The 23,667-nt window shown below is 34.8% G+C and overlaps 1 protein-coding gene across 1 annotated transcript in view; it reads left to right on the top strand.

Moving 5' to 3' along the window:
- DNAH5 (dynein axonemal heavy chain 5) overlaps positions 1 to 23,667 on the top strand; it is a 114,097-nt gene that overhangs the window by 52,847 nt on the left and 37,583 nt on the right. Inside the window, exons 38-52 of the mRNA XM_057390394.1 lie at positions 498 to 692; positions 1,361 to 1,495; positions 2,239 to 2,346; positions 3,049 to 3,202; positions 4,707 to 4,853; positions 6,830 to 7,071; positions 11,923 to 12,099; positions 12,494 to 12,698; positions 13,176 to 13,318; positions 14,082 to 14,216; positions 15,731 to 15,853; positions 16,876 to 17,089; positions 17,682 to 17,905; positions 19,221 to 19,416; positions 22,933 to 23,105. Of these exons, the coding sequence (XP_057246377.1) occupies positions 498 to 692; positions 1,361 to 1,495; positions 2,239 to 2,346; positions 3,049 to 3,202; positions 4,707 to 4,853; positions 6,830 to 7,071; positions 11,923 to 12,099; positions 12,494 to 12,698; positions 13,176 to 13,318; positions 14,082 to 14,216; positions 15,731 to 15,853; positions 16,876 to 17,089; positions 17,682 to 17,905; positions 19,221 to 19,416; positions 22,933 to 23,105 (2,571 nt within the window). The remainder of the gene's footprint in view (positions 1 to 497; positions 693 to 1,360; positions 1,496 to 2,238; positions 2,347 to 3,048; positions 3,203 to 4,706; positions 4,854 to 6,829; positions 7,072 to 11,922; positions 12,100 to 12,493; positions 12,699 to 13,175; positions 13,319 to 14,081; positions 14,217 to 15,730; positions 15,854 to 16,875; positions 17,090 to 17,681; positions 17,906 to 19,220; positions 19,417 to 22,932; positions 23,106 to 23,667) is intronic.

Raw genomic sequence — 23,667 nt, 5'->3', positions numbered from 1 at the left:
CTAACTCTAATGTCAGCCAGGTCTTAGAACAAACTCACTGATAGTTTGAGAATGTTRAGCATTACTGCAAGGACAGTTTACAGGGTGTTGTTTCAATAATATCAAGCACGTGCAAYTAACAAATGCAGGCAGCACCATAAATACGAACTATTATCTCTATGCAGATTTCTTGTGCATGCCAGATTCTGGCTCCCAAAATTTTTGCAACAATTACAGAAAAATCACCATAGAGATATGGTAGAAGTAGCCAGTAAAAATAGGAAATATAAAAYCAACTCAGATTTGAAATGCTTAGGTGGAACATTTTTCATATCTCATGGATGTAAAAGGGGTAAAAGTTCTGTAGAGATATGGTGATAAATCTGCGTGGCAATTAATTTTGACATGTGACTTAAAGCCAACAAATTATTTTTATCTACTAAGATGACACATTCCTTTGTTGATTCTTCTGTTTGTGCAAGGCACACTCAGCTTCAACACTTATTTTTCCTCTCCAGAATCCAGGATATGCTGGACGGCAAGAACTTCCTGAAAACTTGAAGATCAATTTCCGTTCTGTGGCTATGATGATTCCTGATCGTCAAATCATAATTCGTGTTAAATTGGCTAGTTGTGGTTTTGTTGCTAATGTTGTGTTGGCACGGAAGTTCTTTACACTGTACAAGCTRTGTGAAGAGCAACTGTCAAAGCAGGTGATTATATTCATATGATGGAACCTGATTATTTTAAGGAAAAACTTTATATGAAGTCAGAAAATATTAATGTGAAGAAAATGGACAGGTTCATGTTCACTAAGTAAGCTAAGTTACACTTGCAATTTAGTAATGCGCCCCTCTGCTATCCTGGAAGGTTAGCTCCTGCTGCAKGTTGGCAGTGCAAGAATGGGGCTTTCATTCAGAACATTTCTTCTTATTAAGATTTAACTTTAAGGAATGGTCATGGCTGAGACAAATAAAGGCTTTATGTACAGCCTTTGCTGGTCTTACAGAGTGGATTGAAGGCATTTGTTTTGTGCTGCCTGTGCTTGTATAGATGTTTCTCAGCTTCCAAGGCCACAGAGAATTCAGAATAATACTGACAAAAGTATTTCTCAATAGCCCTGGGGAACTCTATCTTGATTCAGTGACTTGTGTTTACTTTTTTTTTTCTGTCACACGTTACGTTTTAATAGATAATAGCAGATTTGGAGAGTGAAGTCATCCACAGTCATACAGCAAAAAAATAGTTTGAATGTTTGGAGGCATTTGAAACACATCTGTCACTTCTCCTACATATCCATCCATATCTTAAATAGTAAATAAGAACTGTTTCATCCCTGTTAACTTGGAGAAAATTTTCCCAAACTTGACATACTTTCTAGGTGCATTATGATTTTGGTTTGAGGAACATCTTGTCTGTGCTACGTACACTGGGRGCAGCAAAAAGAGCAAATCCCACAGACACTGAATCTACCATTGTCATGCGTGTGCTGAGAGATATGAACCTGTCTAAACTGGTAAGTTCTGAGGGCCTGATAAATAATTTAAATAGCACTTTGGAGCTACATGATCACTAGAAGATTGCATGTGACCTTTTATACTGAAGCTAGCTTGGAAATGTATCATTCTCTGAGTGGAACATTTTGGCTGGGATAAATTTCTCATTGTACCCTGTGTGAGGCTGAGGAGGGAGTGAACAAAGGGCTGTCTGTTGCTTGGCTTCCTAACTGGATTGAACCTTGAATTTTTTAGAGTTTTTTTTTACCATATTTCCCTCTCAGCCTTTAGAAATAAGTGTCAAAATAGATGTCTGTGCAGTAACTTCTTCAAAAACTTTGTCTTAGATATTTAGCCACTCTTTTGAAAGAATCTGTTATTCATAGTAATGCATGCCATCTCACCTGTCTAAACAGCTAACAACCCTCTTCTGTTGTAGTGATACTTTGCCTTTTTTTTTTCTTTTTTTTTACACCAAATAAAACAGTCAAATAATTTTCTAAATGTTATTGCTAAAATGTACAATAAGAATTATGTTAGTGATTTATTTTGACTAATAGAAGGATTACATGATGAACATCACAGTCTCTGCTGTGTTCCTTCTAGTGTTTAGCACCTAGCCGATTACCATAGATGGCTCCTTATGTTCTTAAGCATTTCTTTATATCTTCAGGACTTAGATGTTGGGTTGGTTTTTTTAATGATAAAATAAATAAAGCAGGTTTTAATCTGTGTGGATTTTTATTTTCCTGATTTTCACTAGATTGATGAAGATGAACCCTTATTTCTGAGTCTAATTGAAGATCTGTTTCCAGATATCCAGCTTGATAAAGCAGGCTATCCTGAACTCGAAGCAGCCATTGACAAAGAGGTGATGTTTCTCATGATCTGTTGTGCTGTGGCATAACTGTCATGATGTGACATCTAAGAAAATTATTGTTGTGCAGTCTATCCAACTGGCAATATTATATTTTACTATTTAGAGGAAGCATAAGCTTTTCCATTAGTATATTATTATTAAGCTTATTCTTCAGAAGAATATCCCACTGAATTTGGATTATAGTGCCATGTGGTTCTCTTGAGTCATGCTTGCTGGGGTCCAGTTTGAAAAATACATGTATATGAGTTTGCCTTGTGTGATACAGGATTCAATATTTGTGTCAAGTCTTAACAATTGGAATATGAACTTGAGAAAAGATTTACCTAAATTGACATTTCTACTATTTAATTTCCCATTAGATGTTTGTAACATTTCAKAAGTGCCAACTAAAGAATATCATGTATAYATATATAATATATATATATATTATAGATATATCTAATAGATTATAACGTTTATAGAGGCTGGCTTACCTTATTTTTCTGAATACATGTTTGAATACCAAATACATCTTGGTTTTTCAACAGCTTTTTTATGTAAAAAAAGCCTTTGCATAGAACGTTAAAGATATCTATATATCTATATATCTATATGTATATCTATATCTGTATCTATGTATCTATCCAYCTAAAAGCATAAAAATATATTTTGAGCTCTAAAATAGTAATTTAGTTTTCTGTCACGATCTCTTAGGTGGAAGAATCTGGCCTTATTTGTCATCCTCCTTGGAAACTGAAAGTTATTCAGCTGTTTGAAACCCAGAGAGTAAGGCATGGATTGATGACACTGGGACCAAGTGGTGCAGGAAAAACTACTTGCATCCACACCCTAATGAAAGCCATGACAGGTATGTTAGTACTTACATTGTAAACTGCTGCTGAACTGTTATACCCTAAACTTCAAACCCCATTGTTTCTTCCCAGAAAACACCAGTTGCTTCACTGTGAGAMTATATTACTGGAAGAATGAGATTTTGTGTTGAGATACTAATTATTGTTGTAGTATCTTTTAAAAGCTTAAAGTTGTCTGGCATTCAAAGCCATATGCTTCATGTCCTTTTTTCCATATTATCATACTGGTTTTATAAACATAAATTCCTGTTTTAGGCAGTGACAAAATCTTCAAGGGTATTAATTTTGTGTCCTGGCTGGAGGCTTGAGGACTGTGTGTGGTTTTTTTTTTTGTCATCTGTATTTCTAAACAAAAATATTAGTTGAAGAATGTCTGCTTGATCTTATTAAAATAAAAGGTCATAGCTTGGGGAGAAAAACATCTCTTTTTGAGGTAAGYTTGGGTCACCCCACTTCACAAGCTRCTTAGATGRTTTTCCAGAAATGYGTAATYTTTGTAAATAATTCAGCAARTCCCTCATACATGCAGTACTGTGCTGTGCTTAAGAAACACTGTAAGTTCCACATTGCAGTGGAAATGACTGTTCCAATTAGGAAGAAAAGCAGAAAGAACCAAGTTGCATTGCACTATTTCCCTATCTTTTTTCCTAGCACTGAGATATGAACCAGTGAAGATAAAGCCACCACACTACTTTTTACAAATCTGATATTCTCACATAACTTCATAAAATGTTAATCTGCATAATTTGTCAGGCTTCTATCTTATGTGTTAGCAAAACCTGACTATAACCAAGATATTTTAAAATAAGTTGTTTTTTCAGCTCTTTCTTTCAACATCTTACGACTGGCTCCTGGTTAAGTTCCAATATTGGGCTTTCTAGAGATGCCTGGCATAGCAGTTTTTAAGCTGTTGCTAATGAGATAAAAATAAAGATTATGTGATCATGGTGTGGCTAGATAGAATTTATCTGTCTAAAAGAATTCCCAGGAATATGGCAATATCATATACTTTCCTRTTCTAAGATGTATGCAAGTGGACAGAAGGGAAAAATAAAAAAAACTCCCATCTGTCATGTGCAGCATCGGTCTTGTATTTAGTCATTGTGTTTTAAAATCATGCATCCAAATCAAAGGTTTTAAAGCCCTATTGTTCAAGCTATTGAACAATAAGCCCTATTGACAGGCTTTCAAAATAATAAACTAAAGCTTAAATAAATTTCATCTTGCTGCTCTTCTGTTCCCAATGAAGCCATGAAATATGAATTGTACTTTCAAAAGTTTCAGAACTTCATTCTACTTTTTCATGTCTCCAATTATAAATGTTATATAGCAAGAGAAGTTTATCAAGTAAATACACAAGTTCTTATAATTGTAAATTATAAATTAATAAATTCTTATAAATGCAAAGCATACATTTAGATGTAATGATTTTGAATTTGTCAAAGTTCTCTTACAGCTGTAAAGAGGTGCAAAAAACTAACTGATGATCTGCCTTCATAGATTGTGGACAGCCACATCGTGAAATGAGAATGAATCCTAAAGCTATAACTGCTCCACAAATGTTTGGACGTCTTGATGTGGCAACAAATGACTGGACAGATGGAATATTTTCAGCACTCTGGAGAAAAACTTTAAGAGCAAAGAAAGGTATTGTGGTGTRTTGACCTTGGGTAGACTCCAGGTGCTGCACTACCATTCCTTTTCWCTGCTGGACAGGSRAGAGAAAATAAGWTGGAAAACAACTTGYAGGTTGAGAAAAGGCAATTTACTAAAATAAAAGCAAAAGTTTGGGTGTACATAAGCAAAGAGAAAAAATGGCCTATTGTCTACTTTTAACCAGCAAGCAATGTTCAGCCGATTCCCCAGGATGCAGGTCTTCAGCACAAACAGTGGTTGCTTCACAAAGCAACATTGCAAATAACAAATGYTCCCTCTTCCTTCTCCTTTCTTTAGGACATTTCTATAAAGCAAATTAGTGAATTTTTATTTTCCTTACTTGGAAGTGTTGGGAAATTKCTGCAAGAACTTCTGTCTGTATTATAGTCTCTATTCTAAATAGTTTGTGTTCAAACTGTGTAGTGTAACAAATATTATTTCATGGCATTTACTGAACCCTCTCTTTTGAATATTAGTCCCTTGTATGGAAGAAAAGTGTAAGGTAAAATATTTTGGTTGTGTCAGACTTTCTACGTATTCTCCARCAGCCATATTAAAGAGAAATTAATCTCATCAGTTGTGCCATACCAGGTAGCCCTGTACATAACACAGTCCATTTCAAATGGCACTARACAATTCTATTTAGGCAACCAATTTCTGCCTAAAATTATGCTGAGATATATTCTTAGGCTGCTATATTAACTAGAAGAATGGCCTTGGTATTTTGATGCTAGATGGATTCTTCCTTGTTTTGTCTGAAAATTAGCCTGCAATCTTATAATTAAGCCCTAAGGACTAAAAGAAAAGAAAAGAAAATCCTAACACTTGCATTATTTTCATACAAAAATTCTTGGTCTTCAAAAATAGAAAATGCTTTTTCATTCATTTAATTTTGGTAGGCTTGTTTCAAATCTAGAAATGTAGCACCCTTGAGAATGTAATAYAGCATTAACTACTGATTTTTATGTTTTCCTTCAAGATGAAATATATATTAGCACACACATATGACTTCCTCAGATTTACTCTTTGCAACAATTCTGCAATGTTTCTATATGAATTAGACTCCAGACCATCCTGTGCTTGAAGTGTCTGAGCTGTAGCTGTAAAAACYCTCTACGTATCAAAAGTTTGTTTATCTTCTGATTCATATCTCCGTGGTTCAATGTTAGCAGTGCTCCAAGCCACCCAGGCCTGGGTGATAAGGGCTGACTCTGAAGGCAGATGGACCATCTCTGACTAAAGAGCTGTCTAGCAATGCACAGTGGGGCTGTCTGCTCCGTCAGGGGTGGGCAGCCAAAAGCCAAGGTGGGATCTCTTTCCAGCTGGACTGTTGCTCAGGACCCATGTGAGGCGAGCAGAACAGAGCCAGACCCTCCCAGGAAACAGAGCCAGGCTTTAAAACACGTTTCTATTACTAAATGGAAAGCGATGGAAAACTTAAAAGCAAGTTGGATCAAGTTAGGGGACAGAATGTATGACAAGAATCTTCCCCTAATGGACTGCTTTTACTTATGAGAGTTTGCATACTATTTAAAAGAGTGATTTTTCAACTGTTCCATTTAATTTCTCTACRTTTGTAAAACCTATTGGAAACTAATGGTGTTTAAATTTAAATATATCTATAGTGGTTATCTTCTTTATGTTGTTTTATGTAATTTGAAATAAACCTAGTTTATTACTGTCTGGAAGATGATCCGTAAAATTCTTTCAGAGTATTAAAAACTGGTGACTTGTGCTGATGGCACTTTATATGCTGAAGAACAGATGCTACATTTTGTCACCTGTTGATAATAATTATCTGATTGAAATTGAGTGATGGAAATTGTAATTGTAATAAAARCTGAGATTGTAGCTGTGTGCATGAATTTACAATTAGTTAAAATTTGTTTGTAGACATAAGAAACTAGTCCTTGAAAGAAATTAGCACTTCATCCATAGGCATATTTATCTGTTATTTTGGATTACAGGTGATCACATCTGGATAGTTCTTGATGGTCCAGTTGAYGCTATTTGGATTGAGAACCTCAATWSTGTCCTGGATGACAACAGAACTCTAACCCTGGCAAAYGGTGATCGGATACCTATGGCACCAAACTGYAAAATTGTCTTTGAACCTCATAATATTGATAATGCTTCTCCAGCAACAGTTTCAAGAAATGGGATGGTGTTCATGAGCTCATCAGTTCTCAGCTGGAGTCCTATCCTTGAGGTACAGTAGCCAAATGTCTGTGTGTGTGTGTTGAAAGTTTCACTGGTCACTCATTCAACACTTCATTGTTGTTTCTTTAGGACCTATTTTTGTGCCTTTTGCTGTGAAATATCTTTTACTCTGTATAAATTTATAGGTAAGAAATTAAAATAGTAATGTTTCTGGTAGTTTATACAAGAGTGAATAACCTTTTAAGGAATATAGTTAACATATTGCACCTTTGAATACATGGCTATTTCTGTTTGAGACAAATTTTTAATTATAAGTATTGTATACAATTGAAGAATAACTCAGTTGAAATGCTAACTGCCTGGCAGCCCCTAGTACAGCTTCAGACTGAGGAGGAAAAAGTAGTAAACAAATTGATTTAGGGAACTTGAAATCCTCAAGAAAATATAAATTCTCTTGATACTTCTTGAAATTTTTTGCAGTTGGGATTTGGAACWAGAAATAAAGTCAATGCAGCATCAAAGCATGTAATTTTTAAATTGATGTTCTTGGTTGCCTGTTAACATTCCTAGAAGCAAAGTATCTGAAGAATCAGGTGGTAGTTACTGTCTCTCTGGCATGAAATGAATAATTCAGAAAAACAGAACATGTTTTATGTGTGTTTTGGAGTCAAAAAACAGCATATAACATATTGAAATATCAAAGTGATTTATAAAGTCTTCCTTTTTTCTTTTATATGTCATCTTTCATCCTCCAAAATCCACTAAAAATAAATCATAATCTGGACAGAATGCTTGTAACAATACAGTGAATGACAAATTTTAAGACTTGAGCACCCTATTTTTTTTCATGTAACAAAAATCCTGGTAAAGATGAAATATGAGCATTCCTAATGATCTGCCTAATATTCCATAGTAATRTATTTCAACAAAGCTTTCGGCATTTATTTCCAATTTTCTTCCCTTTTAAGAAAACAATAGAGACAATGGCAGTTAAAAAAAAAGTTTGCTTCTGATTTTTCTTCTTAATCCCTATATTGCCTTAAAAAATATATCAATGAAATAGACTACTCAGGAATAAAACTTAAAAAGAAATTAAAATACATATTAATTTGTTTTTCCTGCATTTTTTCTTGCCTAAGCCATCTTGTTGAGGATGTTTGGTTGACATTCTTTTGCTTTGATAAAATGTAGATTGTCTGCTGAGTATCAGAAATGAAAACTTTCTCCTGCTTGGCTAAGATACCGATTGTTGTGMTCATACAGATAATTACTTAATTATTTTCTCCCAAACCCAAGTTATACTTGATGTACTTGGTATATTTCAGTATAATCCCAAATTAATTCCTTCATATGGGCTTTAAACTTTAAGATAGGAATTATTTCCCATTTACGAAATTGCAACACCATCCAGGTGTTTGTAGTATATTTGTCCCCCTGTTTTTCGGACTCAAAATAACAAAACTTTATAAGTTACTATGGCCTAACAGGCAAAATTTTACTGTTCTTCTCTCTAGGAGGTATCACATGAACAAGTTTTTAAAAATATTTTTTAAGCTTAATGTTTCCCAGTCTCATTTAGTCATTTAATTTTCCAAATCAAATAGGTTAATGGTGGAAAATGCAACTAATCTTCACCTAGATAGTGTTGCTTAACTAGCCCTATGAAAATACAGTTGGCCTAGGAGTAACTTTCAGATATCAGCCTTTTATATTGATTGCTCTGTGTTATTCTCAGCTTCTTTTTTTTAACCCATAGAAGTTCTCATGCTTTTGAGTTTATATACCTTAGTTGTTTATAAGCAGATTCCTCGTCCAGAAATCCTTCATTTGTCTGGCAAAGGAGGAAAAATTGGCTTGGAGAACTGCTTAGAACCACTGCCCTTACCAAACTGGAGGTTTCAGCCCAGACAGAAATCAAAAAAGCAGTTTGCTGTGGTCCAAGCCCTGAACGCCAGGCAGAGCCTGGTGCCTCTCTTTGGGACTGGAGACAGTGGAGCCCCTCAGGAAAGTGTACTCAGGGCATGCATTTTGGTGAACAGAAATTATCAACATGAGGAATTTGTGATTTCTGACAACAGACACAAGCTTTCTTTTCCACCTTCAGATCTGAAATGGTCAGGTAAAACCACTGAAAATAGGTGAGGAGCAGCAAGACCCACTAGGGAAAGCACCAGAACCCAGCTTAGCCTTAACCCAGAAAGAGAAAAAGGAGTGAGATTTTAATCAGATACTCCTTCTGGTGTTGGCAGCACCTATGTTCTGTGACTTGTTGCTTGTGGAGGTTTGGTGCTTGTGAAGAACTAAAGGTTACTGCAGAGGGCTAACACTTTTTTTTTTTAGTGATGTCTGAAGATTTTCCCTTTCAGAATGACATTGAATCACATGGAACTGTCTGTCACCTCTCTGCAACACTTGAGAATAATCGCTAATTCATTTGATAAATTCCTTTGCCAAGTCCAAAATATTTGTATTCTTATTATGAAGAAAGTGTTTATCAAGTTTCCTAAAAAATTGGCGGGTAAAACTTCAGTTTTACCAATGCAAATACATGCATTCAACACAAGTGCCTTACGTGTTACTGCCAAGCTTTATTTTTTATTTTTGTTTGTTTTTTTTAGACTAAAATGGATATTTGAGAAAGTGTAAGTGCAAATTATGCATCTAGGACAGTGGCTCCCATGAGATTCCACTTGTGTTGCTCCTTTCTGTGCTTACGACACTGCACAGGGCCTGCTGAAGTTAGGTTCTCACAGCTCTGCCTCCTTGCATTGGTTARTTTGCAGAGAACCACTTCGTGAATGTTTGAACTGTTCTAAAGATTCAGCTGCAAAGAAAAGCATTTTATTTTAAATTATCGCTCATGATTTACCTTCTCACTTTGAAGTGATAGGCAGGCTAAACTTAGTTGTGTTGAAGTGTCGTATGAAATTACTTTTCCTTAATCCATAAGCTCATGATTTTAGTATTTTTTTGTGATAGCAGCAATCTAAAAAAAATACAACTTTTGTAAAAAAAAATTTTGGATAACATAAACCAAATTATGTTAAACTCRCTATGAAGTAACCTTTCCAATTCCCTTCCTTTCCCCCTTGATAAAAATGGCTATAGAGTGGCTATATATGCACTATATGAATGAAATGGCTATATATGCAATGAAAAATGAAAAAATGGCTATATATGCAACCTAGAGTTATTTGTAATTTGATCCAATGGCATTTATTTCTTTTTTTTGTTTGGTCTTCATTGATCAAATATCTTGTTGGCTCTTTCAGTATACCTCCCTTTAAATCTATTTTGTAATGCAATATACCCTACCCTAACAGGCAGGGTAGATGTTAATTCTCGGATGCTGAATGAAATCTAATATTTGTTGATATTTCAGAAGAACTTTAAAAAATAAATGAAGACAAATATGGATAACTCAGGAAGTTGTATATATTTATATTTTCAATACTTATCATTTACAAAAAAATAAATACAATTGCCTGTTGGGATGCACTATTATGACATTGGCAACTTCTGAGTTCAGCAAAATGGTTCTCAAACTTTTCATGTTGCTGTTCTTGTTTAATGTGCTTCTTAAGCAGATTTTGCAAAGTGATCCAAGGTATTTCATCTGTTACTTATCAGCATTCTCCAAAGCAAAAACATCTTATCAACTTTTCTACTTACCCTTAATATATTTGAACAATCGGGGAATTTTTGGATGTCTGTTTTGAATACTTCTGCCTTTTAATTTTTAGCACTTTCTTTTCCRTCTACCTGTTTCTAGAAAGCTTTTCCATATATATACCTATTTATAATCAAYCCCAAAGTTTATTTACTTTGRGAAGTAAAGGGMCAAAGTTCAAAATCKTATGAAGATAGTASAAAGTGTAGAAAAGAATCACAGWAATGCCATATAGTTGAGCCTTGGARGGGACCTCTAGAGWTAGTGTTGRATASAGCAAATTCAACCTAGAGGATGTTGCTGAGGTCTGTGTCCTGAAGAGTTTTGAGATGGAGACTCCAGGAGCTTATTGAGAAGCCTGTCCCAKTGTTTAACCACCCTCACAAGAAAAAAATATCCTATGTTTAAAACAAATTTATTTTATTTCTGTTTGTGACAAATTTTATTTTGTGTTTTGGGGAAGAATCTGCAAGTGTTTTTGCTGGTGACTATTTTCTGTGGAAAATAAACTCATGGGATGTGARTGAGAAGAATTCTGCTATGCAGATGAGAGAAAATTTCAAAGTAACACAAAGAATCATGTTATTACTTGGAATTTAAGGCATCAAAGAAATAATCCTGTTCTATGACCTTAAGAAATGGGTGGCTTTAGTTGGGTTTTGTTTATTCAGCATTACAGATATTGAGGTACACCATAAAAACACTATACATACCAGCAGACATCCCCCAATAGCCTTTTTTTCTACGCCTATCAGATCTTTCAGGTTATCCTGTATCACTGTTAGAAATAATATTGTACAGAATGAATCAAACTTTGGTTCCGTACTTACATTCATTCTGAGATTAAAAAAAATTGAAAATAATGATTTTTCTGCTGTTGAAAACTTTAAAGTGCTTTTTCTCTTCAGTGTTCATCTTCAAGATGTAGTTGGAATTATGCATACCTGGGTAAAATTAGACATTCTGTTAGTTAAACCCTACCCAAKGGGCAGGGAATCTCAGCTTCTCCTCTCCTCCTTCCCTTATTTTTCCTCTAGAAGAAATCAACTTATCATCCTTACTAAACATTTTCACTGACAGTATTATATGATATTACTATTTAATGACTTTAAAAATGTTTTAAAAATGATATAATTAATGTTTTACTTATTGTTATATTATATTATATTTTGAATGCACTGAGACTTGCACTGAGAACTAAATTTATTTTATTGGTGTGCTTTGCAACAGGGATTTTTGAAAAGGTGTTCCTTCCAAGAGGCTGRAATTCTACGTCAGCTGTATTCTTCATCTTTCCCAGACTTGTACCGCTTCAGCATTCAGTCTCTGCATTGCAAGACTGAGATGTTGGAAGCCTTTGTGATTATGCAGAGCATTAATATGCTGCAGGGCCTTATGCCACCAAAGGTAGGTAGTGTGAAWGTTTTTACAAATAATTAACATATTGGAGATAATTTTAAGATATGAAGTTTTGTAGAGAGGAATTGTTTAAAGACTTGGAATATCAATGAAGATACAGGGTAGGAAGAAATACCTTCTATTTCTTTAGAAAGTAATAGTTTGGAGGTGCCCTCTCTCATGAACTCACATTTAGATCTGATGTTAAGCACACAGAGCATGAACCAGAAGTTTTCATTTTTTCTTTGTTTGGATTTTTATAATTTTTTACTTGAGTCTGTCAGCTCATTGAAGACATCTGTAAATATAAATATGTGATATTAGATTATAGTGATTATCAGATAGAATTTGAATTGTTGAAATTTAAAACTGTTGGAAATTAAAACCTAACTCAATCCCTCAGGAGCAAGGTGGAGAATTGACTCCAAAATACTTGGAAAGGCTGTACATCTTCTCTCTCATGTGGAGTATAGGAGCATTGCTAGAGTTGGAGGACAGATGCAAAATGGAATACTGGCTTCGAAACCATGCACCAGTAAAGCTTGATCTTCCCTGTATCCCAGAAGGCAGCGAAGATACAATGTTTGATTATTATGTGGCATCTGATGGTTAGTAATTCAGCAGGGTGATATGGGGTAAAATTTAAATTTTCTTTTTAAATTATGCTTCTTTTAGAGAATTACAAAGTACTTTGTWGCTTACCTTCTTTTGTGTCCCTTAGCAAGTTTTGTTTTACAGCTATACTTTGCTGGTAATGCTGTGTTTAGCTTTTTCTGTGTTTCCAGTGGGAAGTCAGAATGTGGATATACTGCTACAGAAAACTGCAAGGACTTTGTGGTGATGAATTGTCTTGTGAACAAAACCAGATAATCCTTGTCTTTGTCATAATTTATGTAGGAAAGAGGAGTAAGCCTCTTAGATACAACTTGAGGGATTTTATATGATTCTATAAATTTTAGWCTGGATAGAGAGGGATTGCTTTATGTGAGACAGAAGCACAGACAGATGAGTCGAATCAGTGGAAAATGAAGGAAGGGATGAAGCCTTGTGTTTCTAAAACATTGACTTTATTTCTTTCTTATTAGGTACATGGATGCATTGGAATACGCGTGTTGAAGAGTACGTATATCCCAGCAGTGGTACGCCAGAGTATGGCTCCATTCTTGTGCCTAATGTTGACAATGTGAGAATGGATTTCCTTATTGGAGCCATAGCAAAACAGGGCAAGGTACTTTTTCTATAATTCATATCAAAGCAGTGCCAACAGTACATACAATAAACGTTTTGGATTAGCAGTGAAATGTTATGTAATTGGAAAGGAACAATTTTTTTTTCTTTTTTTTTTTTTTTTTTGACATAGAATGGTGTTTCCAGAGGCTACATTCACGCAAAAGTACTTGAACTCTTGAATAGTCACTGATTCCAGACTTTTTTGTCTTCCCTTCACCCATTCTTTCTGTAGTGGAAATAACTGTAATTACAGCTGAGATCAGGTCAGACAGAAGCAATATTTTAATGTACTGGTGAGAGAGGGAGACATAAGGTCAGAGACAACAGTCTCTGACATAAGGTCAGAGACTCATATCTGACTCTGCTGATCAAACTCTGCCAGCATGGGGCAGTTACAGAAGTTATGTRACTTTAGGTTATGCAACCCTATTCTTCACCAAAACCGTGTCAGATATACAATTGAAATTTTACAGATAATGAGTCTCTAGGCAATTAAATCCTTTTTCAAATAATCAGCTCCTTTCCTTGTTAGTTTGGTTGTACTGACTGACGTGGCCATTAACTGCAAATATTTACAACTTGTCAGGCCTGCAAAAATCGATGAGACATTAAGTATTTTACTTCTACAGGTCTGTTGTTAAGAGTTCACTTTACATAACTTTTCTAGTTTCTTTTCTGTTTAAAAGCTGAATGGGATTSTTGAGCCTTTGCCAAGACACACAGCTCTTGTTTCATCTTATGTCAATGTTGTCTTTGTCTAGGCTGTCCTACTAATTGGTGAGCAAGGAACTGCAAAGACTGTTATTATTAAAGGTTTTATGTCAAAATATAACCCTGAAAGCCACATGACTAAGTGTTTGAATTTTTCATCTGCAACGACCCCATTAATTTTCCAGGTACAGTAGTGATTAATCTTCTCATACAACATGGCTGGGTTCAAAGAGTGTTCTGATAATTTGCCAGGAGGATGCTTCTGAAAGTGATTCTGAACAGCAAAAACAGCACCTGCTCAAATGATCCAAGTGTCCTCACACATGATTTAAGACTTCTGTAAAAAAATATTCTCTCCAACTTCTTCAGTAGTTATTGAGCTGTTCTTGGACTACTGCCATACCATGCATATTATTTTGTTCATTGTATGAAATGTTTTTGTGTCAAATATATCAGTTCTCACTAACCGAGAAGAGCTGTTAGATTTCACTAAACATCATGGGTAAAATAAGTGCTACCCACAACAATCTGTCATTAAAAATGTGCTGTCTGCAATTTAAGTTTCAGTAATTTCAATTACTCATTAAAAAAGTGACACATGCAGTACAGCTGCTCTGCATACAATTATGAATGCTTAAAGCCTGAACTCTACTGCCTGTCCAAATTTATACCGAGTCTATTTGAATTATTTCAAGTGTCTTTAACTTGCTGGCATTGTATTTGGGAAATATTTTTAATGCAGTCTGGTGTGCCAGGCTAAAGCACTGTCTGGGCTGTAAGTGCTGTCTATAAGCTTGATGAATGACCTCTCATCTACCCCTATAGCATAGCAGAAACTGTTAACATGTTATGTAATGCACACGTATGTAATTTTGCTCTAAATTCCCTTAGGATTTTTCCTTCTATTTACTGGGCTCTAAACATAAAGTGACATATTTTTATATAATAAATGTAGATTGAATTGATGGTAGCTGAGAGTCTGATCATCAAGACATCTGAAATAGATGTGCAAGACTAAGCTGATTCTGTGTTAACAATTTAGATCAAAACATTCTGTTATGACACGTGCTTTAAAATGACTCTAACTTTTTAAAATCTTGGTCTAACTGATGCCACTTGCGTAAGGCTTAGGCATAGTGTAAGAATGCAGATATTTAGGTTTATCCTGAAGAATGATTGTGTATGGTTAAGTGAGCTTTCACTTGGTAGAGAGTAAATAAAAACTGGACCTTGAGAAGAGCAGAGAAATGAAAAGAAAATAAGAACAGTAATGTTAAGTCTACCATTAGGCAAAATTATCTCAAGTCTCTTTCTATATGTAAGCTTAATTATCACTGCATGCTTTTAGGAAGTCCATTGATACCTGTTGGAAAGGTCTTCCAGAATTGTGTCTTTAATTTAATCTTTATTGCTAGCAGACATCAATTTTGCTGATAAATGAATAAAATAAAAGAAAAGCTTGAAACATAATCAGATTTATGAAACTGTTAGGCATGGGTGTCTCCTGCAGACATCAGCCTAGTGCTGTATAGCTGGGGATTTCAGGCATTCTAGGTGAATTAATGCAATTACCTCTGTCAGATGCCTTGTCTAAACCTCGCTTATCAATGTTACATAGAGTAGTGCTATGTTTAAATGACTGAATCATGTATGAAGTGAAATTCCCTTCGTAACTATGCCACTAATTGCTTTTTAACAGCGTACAATTGAAAGTTATGTGGATAAGCGCATGGGCACAACTTACAGTCCACCAGCAGGGAAAAAGATGACAGTCTTCATTGATGATGTGAACATGCCCATAATCAATGAATGGGGAGATCAGGTTGGTTTGTAAAAGAAGAAAAAAGAAGACAAAAGATTTGCTTTCTTTTTTTGCTACACTGTAAAACTGGCTTCTCAATCTTTCAGAAGAGGATAAAATTGCTATGTAGAATTTAATTTTAAACAGTCTTTTTAAAGGACCCATCTACATTACTTTGTCAGGAATTAATTGAAAATAAATATGCTGACTGCAAGAAGCAGTTTGAGTACTCCTTAAAACACACCTRTATAATTTTAATGTTTTTTTCACGACACTCATTTTATAATTAAAAAAAGAAAGTCTTTGGTACACGAAATGTGATGGCAAACTGGCATTGTGGGCAATTATTAAGACACTGTGAAACCTGAGATATAAGCAATGTCTTTTCTGCTTCAGGTAAAATGGAAGTAATCTTTATGTATATTGACAAAGTTGTTCTGAAGTATATTGCTTTGGAAGCTAATGTTAGAATTTCTAGAAGTATAGCTGTGAGATGTACTCTCTGTGGGGTGTTTTTCTTGTCAAACAGAATTGTAGGGCACCCATTAATGGCTAAAGAAAAGGATCTGGTATTCTTTTGTATGGAAGTAATTCTGTTTTCAGCTTGAAAACTATGCTTGTGATTGTTACACAGGACACAATACAAATATTTAGTATCATTTGCAACATGTAAAGATGCATTATTTTGGACTTAATTAAAACAAACTGGAAATTTTGTGTTAAAAGGGAGTTGTATTTCTAGCAGTAATAGAAATCATACACCAATCAAGTGAGAATAAATTGTAGTATGAATGATTAGTTCTAAATTAGGGATTCCCCTCTACTCCCAGGATTTTTATCCATARATATTACCAATGAAAAAGACAATGGAAATGTGCTTATTCTTAGCAGTGCATTTTTATCCTGAAGCTTATAAACAGAGGGTTAGGGGAGAAAAAAAGAATTATATCCTCTGTTAGGTCTTTCAAGTACACAKGTATATTTTGTTTTTCATTTGGTTGCATGTATAATATTCTCTTATATAAAACCTGGTTATTTTACAGRTCACTAATGAGATAGTTAGGCAACTGATGGAACAGAAAGGACTATATAACCTGGAAAAACCTGGTGAATTTACCAGCATTGTGGACATTCAGTTTTTGGCTGCCATGATCCACCCTGGGGGAGGTCGCAATGACATTCCACAGAGGCTGAAGAGACAATTTTCGGTGTTCAACTGTACTCTGCCTTCTAATTCTTCCATCGACAAAATTTTTGGTAATGGGAAATTAGCTTTGGAAAATAGTGCTTGACTTCTATTTATACTCATTAATGCTACAATTGAGACTTAATTCCCCTCTGATTTGTTTGCTAGTACATTTTGCTTCAGTAATCATTCCCCACCTACAACATCATCAATTTGTAAGTTTTTCAGATCCAGTCACATCTGTAAAACTCTTGATATCTTCAGATTTAGTAAGAGTGGCATGAAGGTGTTATTTTACCAACAATGCTGGGCAGTTGCTCAGGTGCTGCTKCTGCTGAGAATGAGTGACTAAAGACTAAACTTTCACAAAGGGATGGGATCATGCTGATTTCAGACAGGAGATWAGCTATTCAAAGCCAATGGAAGCTACTTTGGGAGAAAAAAAGAACATTTTGATGGGCTGTTAAAAGTTAAATAACCATTGAGCTGGTGACAAAATGGTGTTAAGAATAGCTGAATCAAGATTTGAATGAAGACTGGAAAACTATTTGGAATTGGAAAAGGTTTTGGGGATGGCAAAACAAAGAAACAGAAACTTCAGATGATCCTCGCTCTTGGTGTTGTGATAACATGTCTTTGATTTGGCAATCTTTTTTGCTCCAGGTGTAATTGGAGAAGGGCACTACTGTAGTGAGCGGGGATTTTCAGATGATGTGAAGAAAACAGTAACCAAATTGGTTCCACTGACACGCAGATTGTGGCAGATTACCAAGCWAAAAATGTTGCCCACACCAGCCAAATTTCATTATGTCTTCAACCTTCGAGACCTCTCGAGGATTTGGCAAGGAATGCTGAACACTACATCAGAAGTGATCAATGAACCACAGGTAAGTGCAGTGATCTTGTTAGAACTAGTGCAGGAAAGAGGATGAAGAGTCTATMTTGCTGTTTGAGTTTGTTTTAAAAAAATGCAATGTGAGTGGTTTTTTTTGAGGCAAAGATGTTTTAATCCATCTTTTATGGTGCCAATTGAAATGACAGTTAATTTCATGACAGGATAATAAAACCCATTTCTTTTGTCACAATGGTTTGCTTCTATCTGCTTTTCCTATTACTGACAAATGCCGGCTTATTTGAAAGAAGTGAGCAAATAATATTATGAGAAACAATGTACTTACTTTAACCCAATGAAAATGCTCATATATTGATTAAGAAATTGAATAACTCCCCCTCTCTGATACTGTATTGAGACTTCCATTCACTACCTAATATCTATCTAACAAATGGTTTCAGACTTATGGTTTAAAAGGAAGAAGTTGCAACAAGTCAAAGTAATATTTTTTTTTTCTGTAAACCATATTTCTTCCAGTAAAATTTCTTCCTCTTCTAACTGTTTTAAGGAAAAGTAAATTAGACTTTTGAGCTCTGAAACATGTAGYGCTGGAAAAGCAATGTTTATGGTAAACATGGAAAATTTGTTATATATTTGGGTTATATAATTGCATCATGTATAATGTGCATCCCTGTTTRTTGAATCAGTTCCTGAATTCTACTGCATCTAAAATTTAAATGTTAGAATCGWTTTTAATTTCTGAAGCTGAAAATATCAAGCACTAAGATTATTATTTATATATATATATACTCAATGTCTTTTGAAGTATAAACAATTGCTCAAAATATGATTGTATAAATTTACATATTACCTCTGAGACTTGACATAGTATGTGTCATTTTTTCTAAGTTCTGTAGTCTGAAACAAAAGATCTTCAAGGGGTACTTGGTATTTTTTTCTACTTTATAATCGTAGTATAGGATTTAAACCCGTGCTGCTACTGTTAACAATCTGGAAGGTTTTCCTTCTCCATCCTACAGCGATAATGAAGGACTCTAAAGGTATATTGAATTTAGAGAAAGAATGATGTAAACACTTCAACGTCTTTCTTTGTTACTATTCTCTACTACTTTGGCTGTATTATTGGGAGTAGCATCTGTGTATGCCATGAAATGATTTGTGCCATGACTGATACGGATATGGTTTTAGGGCTGGGGAAATAAAATTGTTATTGGTAAATAACCTCACTTTGSAATGCTAGATTAAGGCTTCTTCCACAGTTGAAAGAATATAGTCTTAAATTATATAAAGTTTACCATTCTCATTCTGTGATTCTGTGAAATGCCTTTTTTGTTCTTTTTTGCATGTAGGTGGTGATAAAACTGTGGAAGCATGAATGTAAACGTGTTATTGCTGATCGTTTCACAACCTCAGAAGATGTCACTTGGTTTCACGCAGCTGTGACAAAACTCATTGAGGAGGGATTTGAAGATAYGAAAGCTTTGCTGAATCATGAAACAGATGCATTCTTTGTTGACTTCTTAAGGGATGCACCTGCAAGAACTGGTAAAGATGGACTCTAATAATCATGGAAATGACAAGAATAGGCAAGGGGATATGATAAGCATAGATGCTAAGAGAAATGTCTTAAAAATTTGTAGTAAGTTTATGCATTAAAATGTCTGTTTCATCCAGTGACTGGATGGTAGTTTATGCTACCATCTATGACACATTTTCATATTAATGGGATTTCTAAGGGCTGTATTTATACCCAGTTGGCTGTATAGGAGAGCCTTGCTTTCATTTAAATTGGTGTGGCAAATTGACAAAACTGCCAAATGGTGAGCATGAGCCTTTATTATTCCAAAATGATGAAGGAAGTGTGTTATGAATGACTTGAAATGGTGGGATTGCAGTACTAGGTAAAGGGTAGCAGTAAAAGTATCATGCCCTCAAAACCTGATTAAAAGCACTGTCTCTGGACTAATCCAATGCTCCTTAGGAAATAAGTGTTACATGATTTTGTAACAAATAGCTATTAATTCAAATWTTCCTGAATGCTAGTTAAACCTCTTGAAAACCTTATAAACCTCTATGGTTTATAACAACATCTTTATGTCTTTCAGATAAAAACATGGTGACACAGAATGTCACTAAATGACCTGGGCAACTGGCATTTGTCATTTTATGCAAAAAACAACTCATTTGTTTGTGTTTAGGATGTCATTGGATGATTCAGTTATCTGTGCTGGTATCACTGCAGATGGAGAGTGGAGGCAATAAGAAATTGGTGTGAATGTCCAGATGCCATTTGAATCTTTCCTCAAACAATTGAAGTAGTCAAAGGGCAGTGACAAAAGGAGAGTAAAGGATAGGAAATATTTGACTGGAAGGAATCAAATAAAAGGAAAAGTAAACCGGTCTAAGAAAGGAAATAACGATATCCTTAAATAACTTGCTAGACTTTATCAATGTAGAGAAGACTGAAATATAAGTCAGATTACATACTGAGAGGGTGAAGAGTGACCTTTAATGTGAAAATTTAAGTCTGCACTAGAAACCATCATGTTGAATTGAAAAAATAAATGCAAAATGATGAATGCATTTCTCAAAATTACTTGCCTTCCCGGAGACAGGTTAAATGTGCCTGCCCTCTAATGTACCTTTTAACATAAAACTTCATCTAAATACCAAGTAAGACACTATCATATAGAAAGGCTGTTTTGTCCTCAATAGGTTTGTCTGAACCTTGAGAGCCCCCTTCCTGATTTTTTGGCTTTAAATGAAAAGAATAACAAGTATAATTTTGTTCTATTTGTCCCTGTGGTGAAATTTAGTCTTTCCCATTATGATGGMAGTGTAAGAGCAGGACCTGGATATCTGAGCTCTTAAATAAAAAAATGACATCTAAGATGAATTTCAAAGAGTTCTATGCTCAGATTAGCAATATGTTAACTAGTACTATGTACTCTTTTGTCTCTGGSTTGTAAAATCACAGCATGTTTGTCCCTGAGATAAATAAATATGTGATGACTTGAGATGAAATAGCCCAAAAGTCAACTTTTAGATCTCAGCTTCAAAGGAATTGTTAATGGTGCTAGTGATCTCAAGACCMCCAACCTATTCAAAGGTGTTTTTATCACTTGGTTTTGACACTGCTGTTTAGTACCTGACGTTGTGAATCTTGAGATTGAACAAGAGTTTAAAATAATACCTTTTGCTAACTGCCTCTGTAAATMATGGAAAAGTCTGTCCTTTCCTAGGTTTTGTGCTTAATTGTACTGTCCTTAGACATTATATAATAACACTGTAGGAACAGAATTTAGTTGATATAATTTTTTTAAATGGTTTGAAACTGTAAAAATATCAATGTATTTTAAYTCCTTAATGTATTTCTTATTAGTTCTTTATCTGTTGCTAAGTTGCTTTAATGTCTTATTCAATTTGTAAGAAATGTATTTCCACCTGGAATACTCMTTTTGTTTAACCAGTGCTTTTATAGGTTAAAATAAGAAGTCAATTGATTTAATTAGGTCGTAATCTAAAGGAGTGTTCAAATGCAAAAGCAATACAGAGCTAAAAATTCTGAAATTAAGGTGACTTCAGGAATGCAAAAATGCAATAAAAAGGACAGCTGGAATAGTATTAATAATCCCTGTATTTTGAGAGATTAAGTTCTATGGTAAAAARTGATTTTCTTAAACTATGTTTGTATATAAGTATTTTTTTATTTTAGTTTTGTTACTGTTTTTTTTCCTTGGAAACTGCATGTCTATAAAATGGCGCAATGAAAAGGAAATGGAGAAAAAATTTTAAACAAGAAAAATGTTACAGACACTATTCTAAATACAGTCCAGTTAGGTTGGGGGTTGGGGTTTTTGCCGCCACCTCTCTCTCCCTTACCTTTGCACTGGTTTCTAGTCCTGTACTAAGCATTTGGGAACATTTATTTACTGGAAAAACTTATTTCATTTATTTGAATTCTACCAATTAGAGATAATGCTGTGAATTATGTATTTCTTCGGTAAGTTAGAAGAGGCTTAACAAAACTGATTGATCTATGAGAATTAGAAAAAGACATCCKGTAGCATATATAGATMATGAAATCCTGAAAATATTTTGGCWAATTGTATGTGAATAAGAGCAAAATTGTACTAGTATTGTACTAACATTATTTTGGAGGAAATCCAAACCACCAACCAAAACCAACCCCATGATGTCTGCCTGCTGCCACTGTTGCAGAGAAATTTGTCAGTTACTTATTAATGAAATATGGGCTGGATGAGAGGTGCGATGGATGGAAAATTGGCTGAATGGTCAAGTGCAGATAGTGGTGACCAGTGGCTCAAAGTGTAATTGGAGACCAGTAATTATTGGTGTACCACAGGGATTAATACAAGGTCCAGTCATCCTCARTGTTGTCATTGGTAGTTTGGGTGATGGGGCAGAGTGCACCCTCAAGCCAGTGCCCAGATGACACAAAACTGGGAGGARCTGYTGATATACCAGAGGTTGAAATGCCAYGAATTGAAAGAAGAGGCAGCAGCACTGTTACCTCCTTTCTTTGGGTGGGGTRGAGTTGACTCATGGCTTTCAGAACACCTAATGAAACAAAAGTGTGCTATTTCAAAGCGAATACAACTTTTTGTTGTGGTAGTTATTAATTTCAAAAATATATTTTTTCTAGTGCGATTATTTAATTGATGTAGACTGTGTTTCTTTTACAGAAAAAAATATTTGCAATTTTTGACTGCAATATTTATTTACCTTCTTTCTCTGGCACTACCTTTGTTTTTAGGACCTAAATATGTATAAGTTTTCATCATTCAGGTTTCRGATATAAAGAAGGCTAACCAGTTTTTTCTCATTTTGTCTTTGAGAATTAAGTAGCTGACATTACTATTTCTTGCAGCCAGGGYGTACTCAACACTCTCATCTGTACATCTAATGCGTAATATTATGTATAATAAACTTGGTTCTGGGTGGTGAAATTTCTAGTTATCTTCACTTACTTTTCCCCTCATTGAACTTTTGTCAATTATTTAAATTGCTAAGGTTTTATTAATTGCTTTTTTGTTCTAGGTGAAAAAACAGAGGAAGATAATTTAGATATTCCCAAAATMTATGAACCAATCTCCTCATTTCATCAGCTACGGAACCGTTTAAATAAKTTTTTACAAACATACAATGAGAATGTTCGTGGTACTGGAATGGACCTGGTTTTCTTCRAGGATGCTATGGTTCATTTAGTCAAGGTACAGTCTTGTGGATTGCCATTAATTGTTGTTCACTTGCCCTCMCCACCTGTGAATAGAGGTATGCATGAATCAAGATAAATTACTTCTAAAACTGAAGCAACTAATTTATTGCTAGCAAATATTTGRTCTGTCACTCTGTGACTAGGTATTAAAACCTATAAAAAACTTTTCAGAAAATGCACCAGATGGAACTATTCTTTTATAGCTATTCTTTATGTTAGATGGGATCATGGCACTAGCTATTCTAACTCTATTTCAACCTTCCTTCTTCTTTATTCTTCTGGGAGCCCTTCCTGCCTTTGTAATGAGTCAAATGAAATTCAGGTTAAGACATAATTGGTTGCTTCTGAAGGAGTACGTGCAGCAGAGTAGGAATTAATGTAGTCCAAAATTCTTTGGTAGATCCACAGTATGCTCACTACTTTTAAAGTTCTTTTGAATATGGATTGGAACTGACCATAACTTTTAGCACAGCACAGCTTGATATGGTTGTTCATACAGAATAGTCCTCATACAAAGGAGAGCCTATATTTTTTTTGCACTAGAAGCCCGATTGTCC

The sequence above is a fragment of the Malurus melanocephalus genome, unplaced genomic scaffold (genome assembly GCF_030028575.1).
Source record: "Malurus melanocephalus ecotype Western Australia unplaced genomic scaffold, MMel_1.1 scaffold_25, whole genome shotgun sequence".
NCBI classification, from domain to species: Eukaryota; Metazoa; Chordata; class Aves; order Passeriformes; family Maluridae; genus Malurus; species Malurus melanocephalus.
The sequence above is the reverse complement of the archived record's forward strand: the minus strand, read 5'-3'. Positions and strand labels throughout refer to the sequence as shown.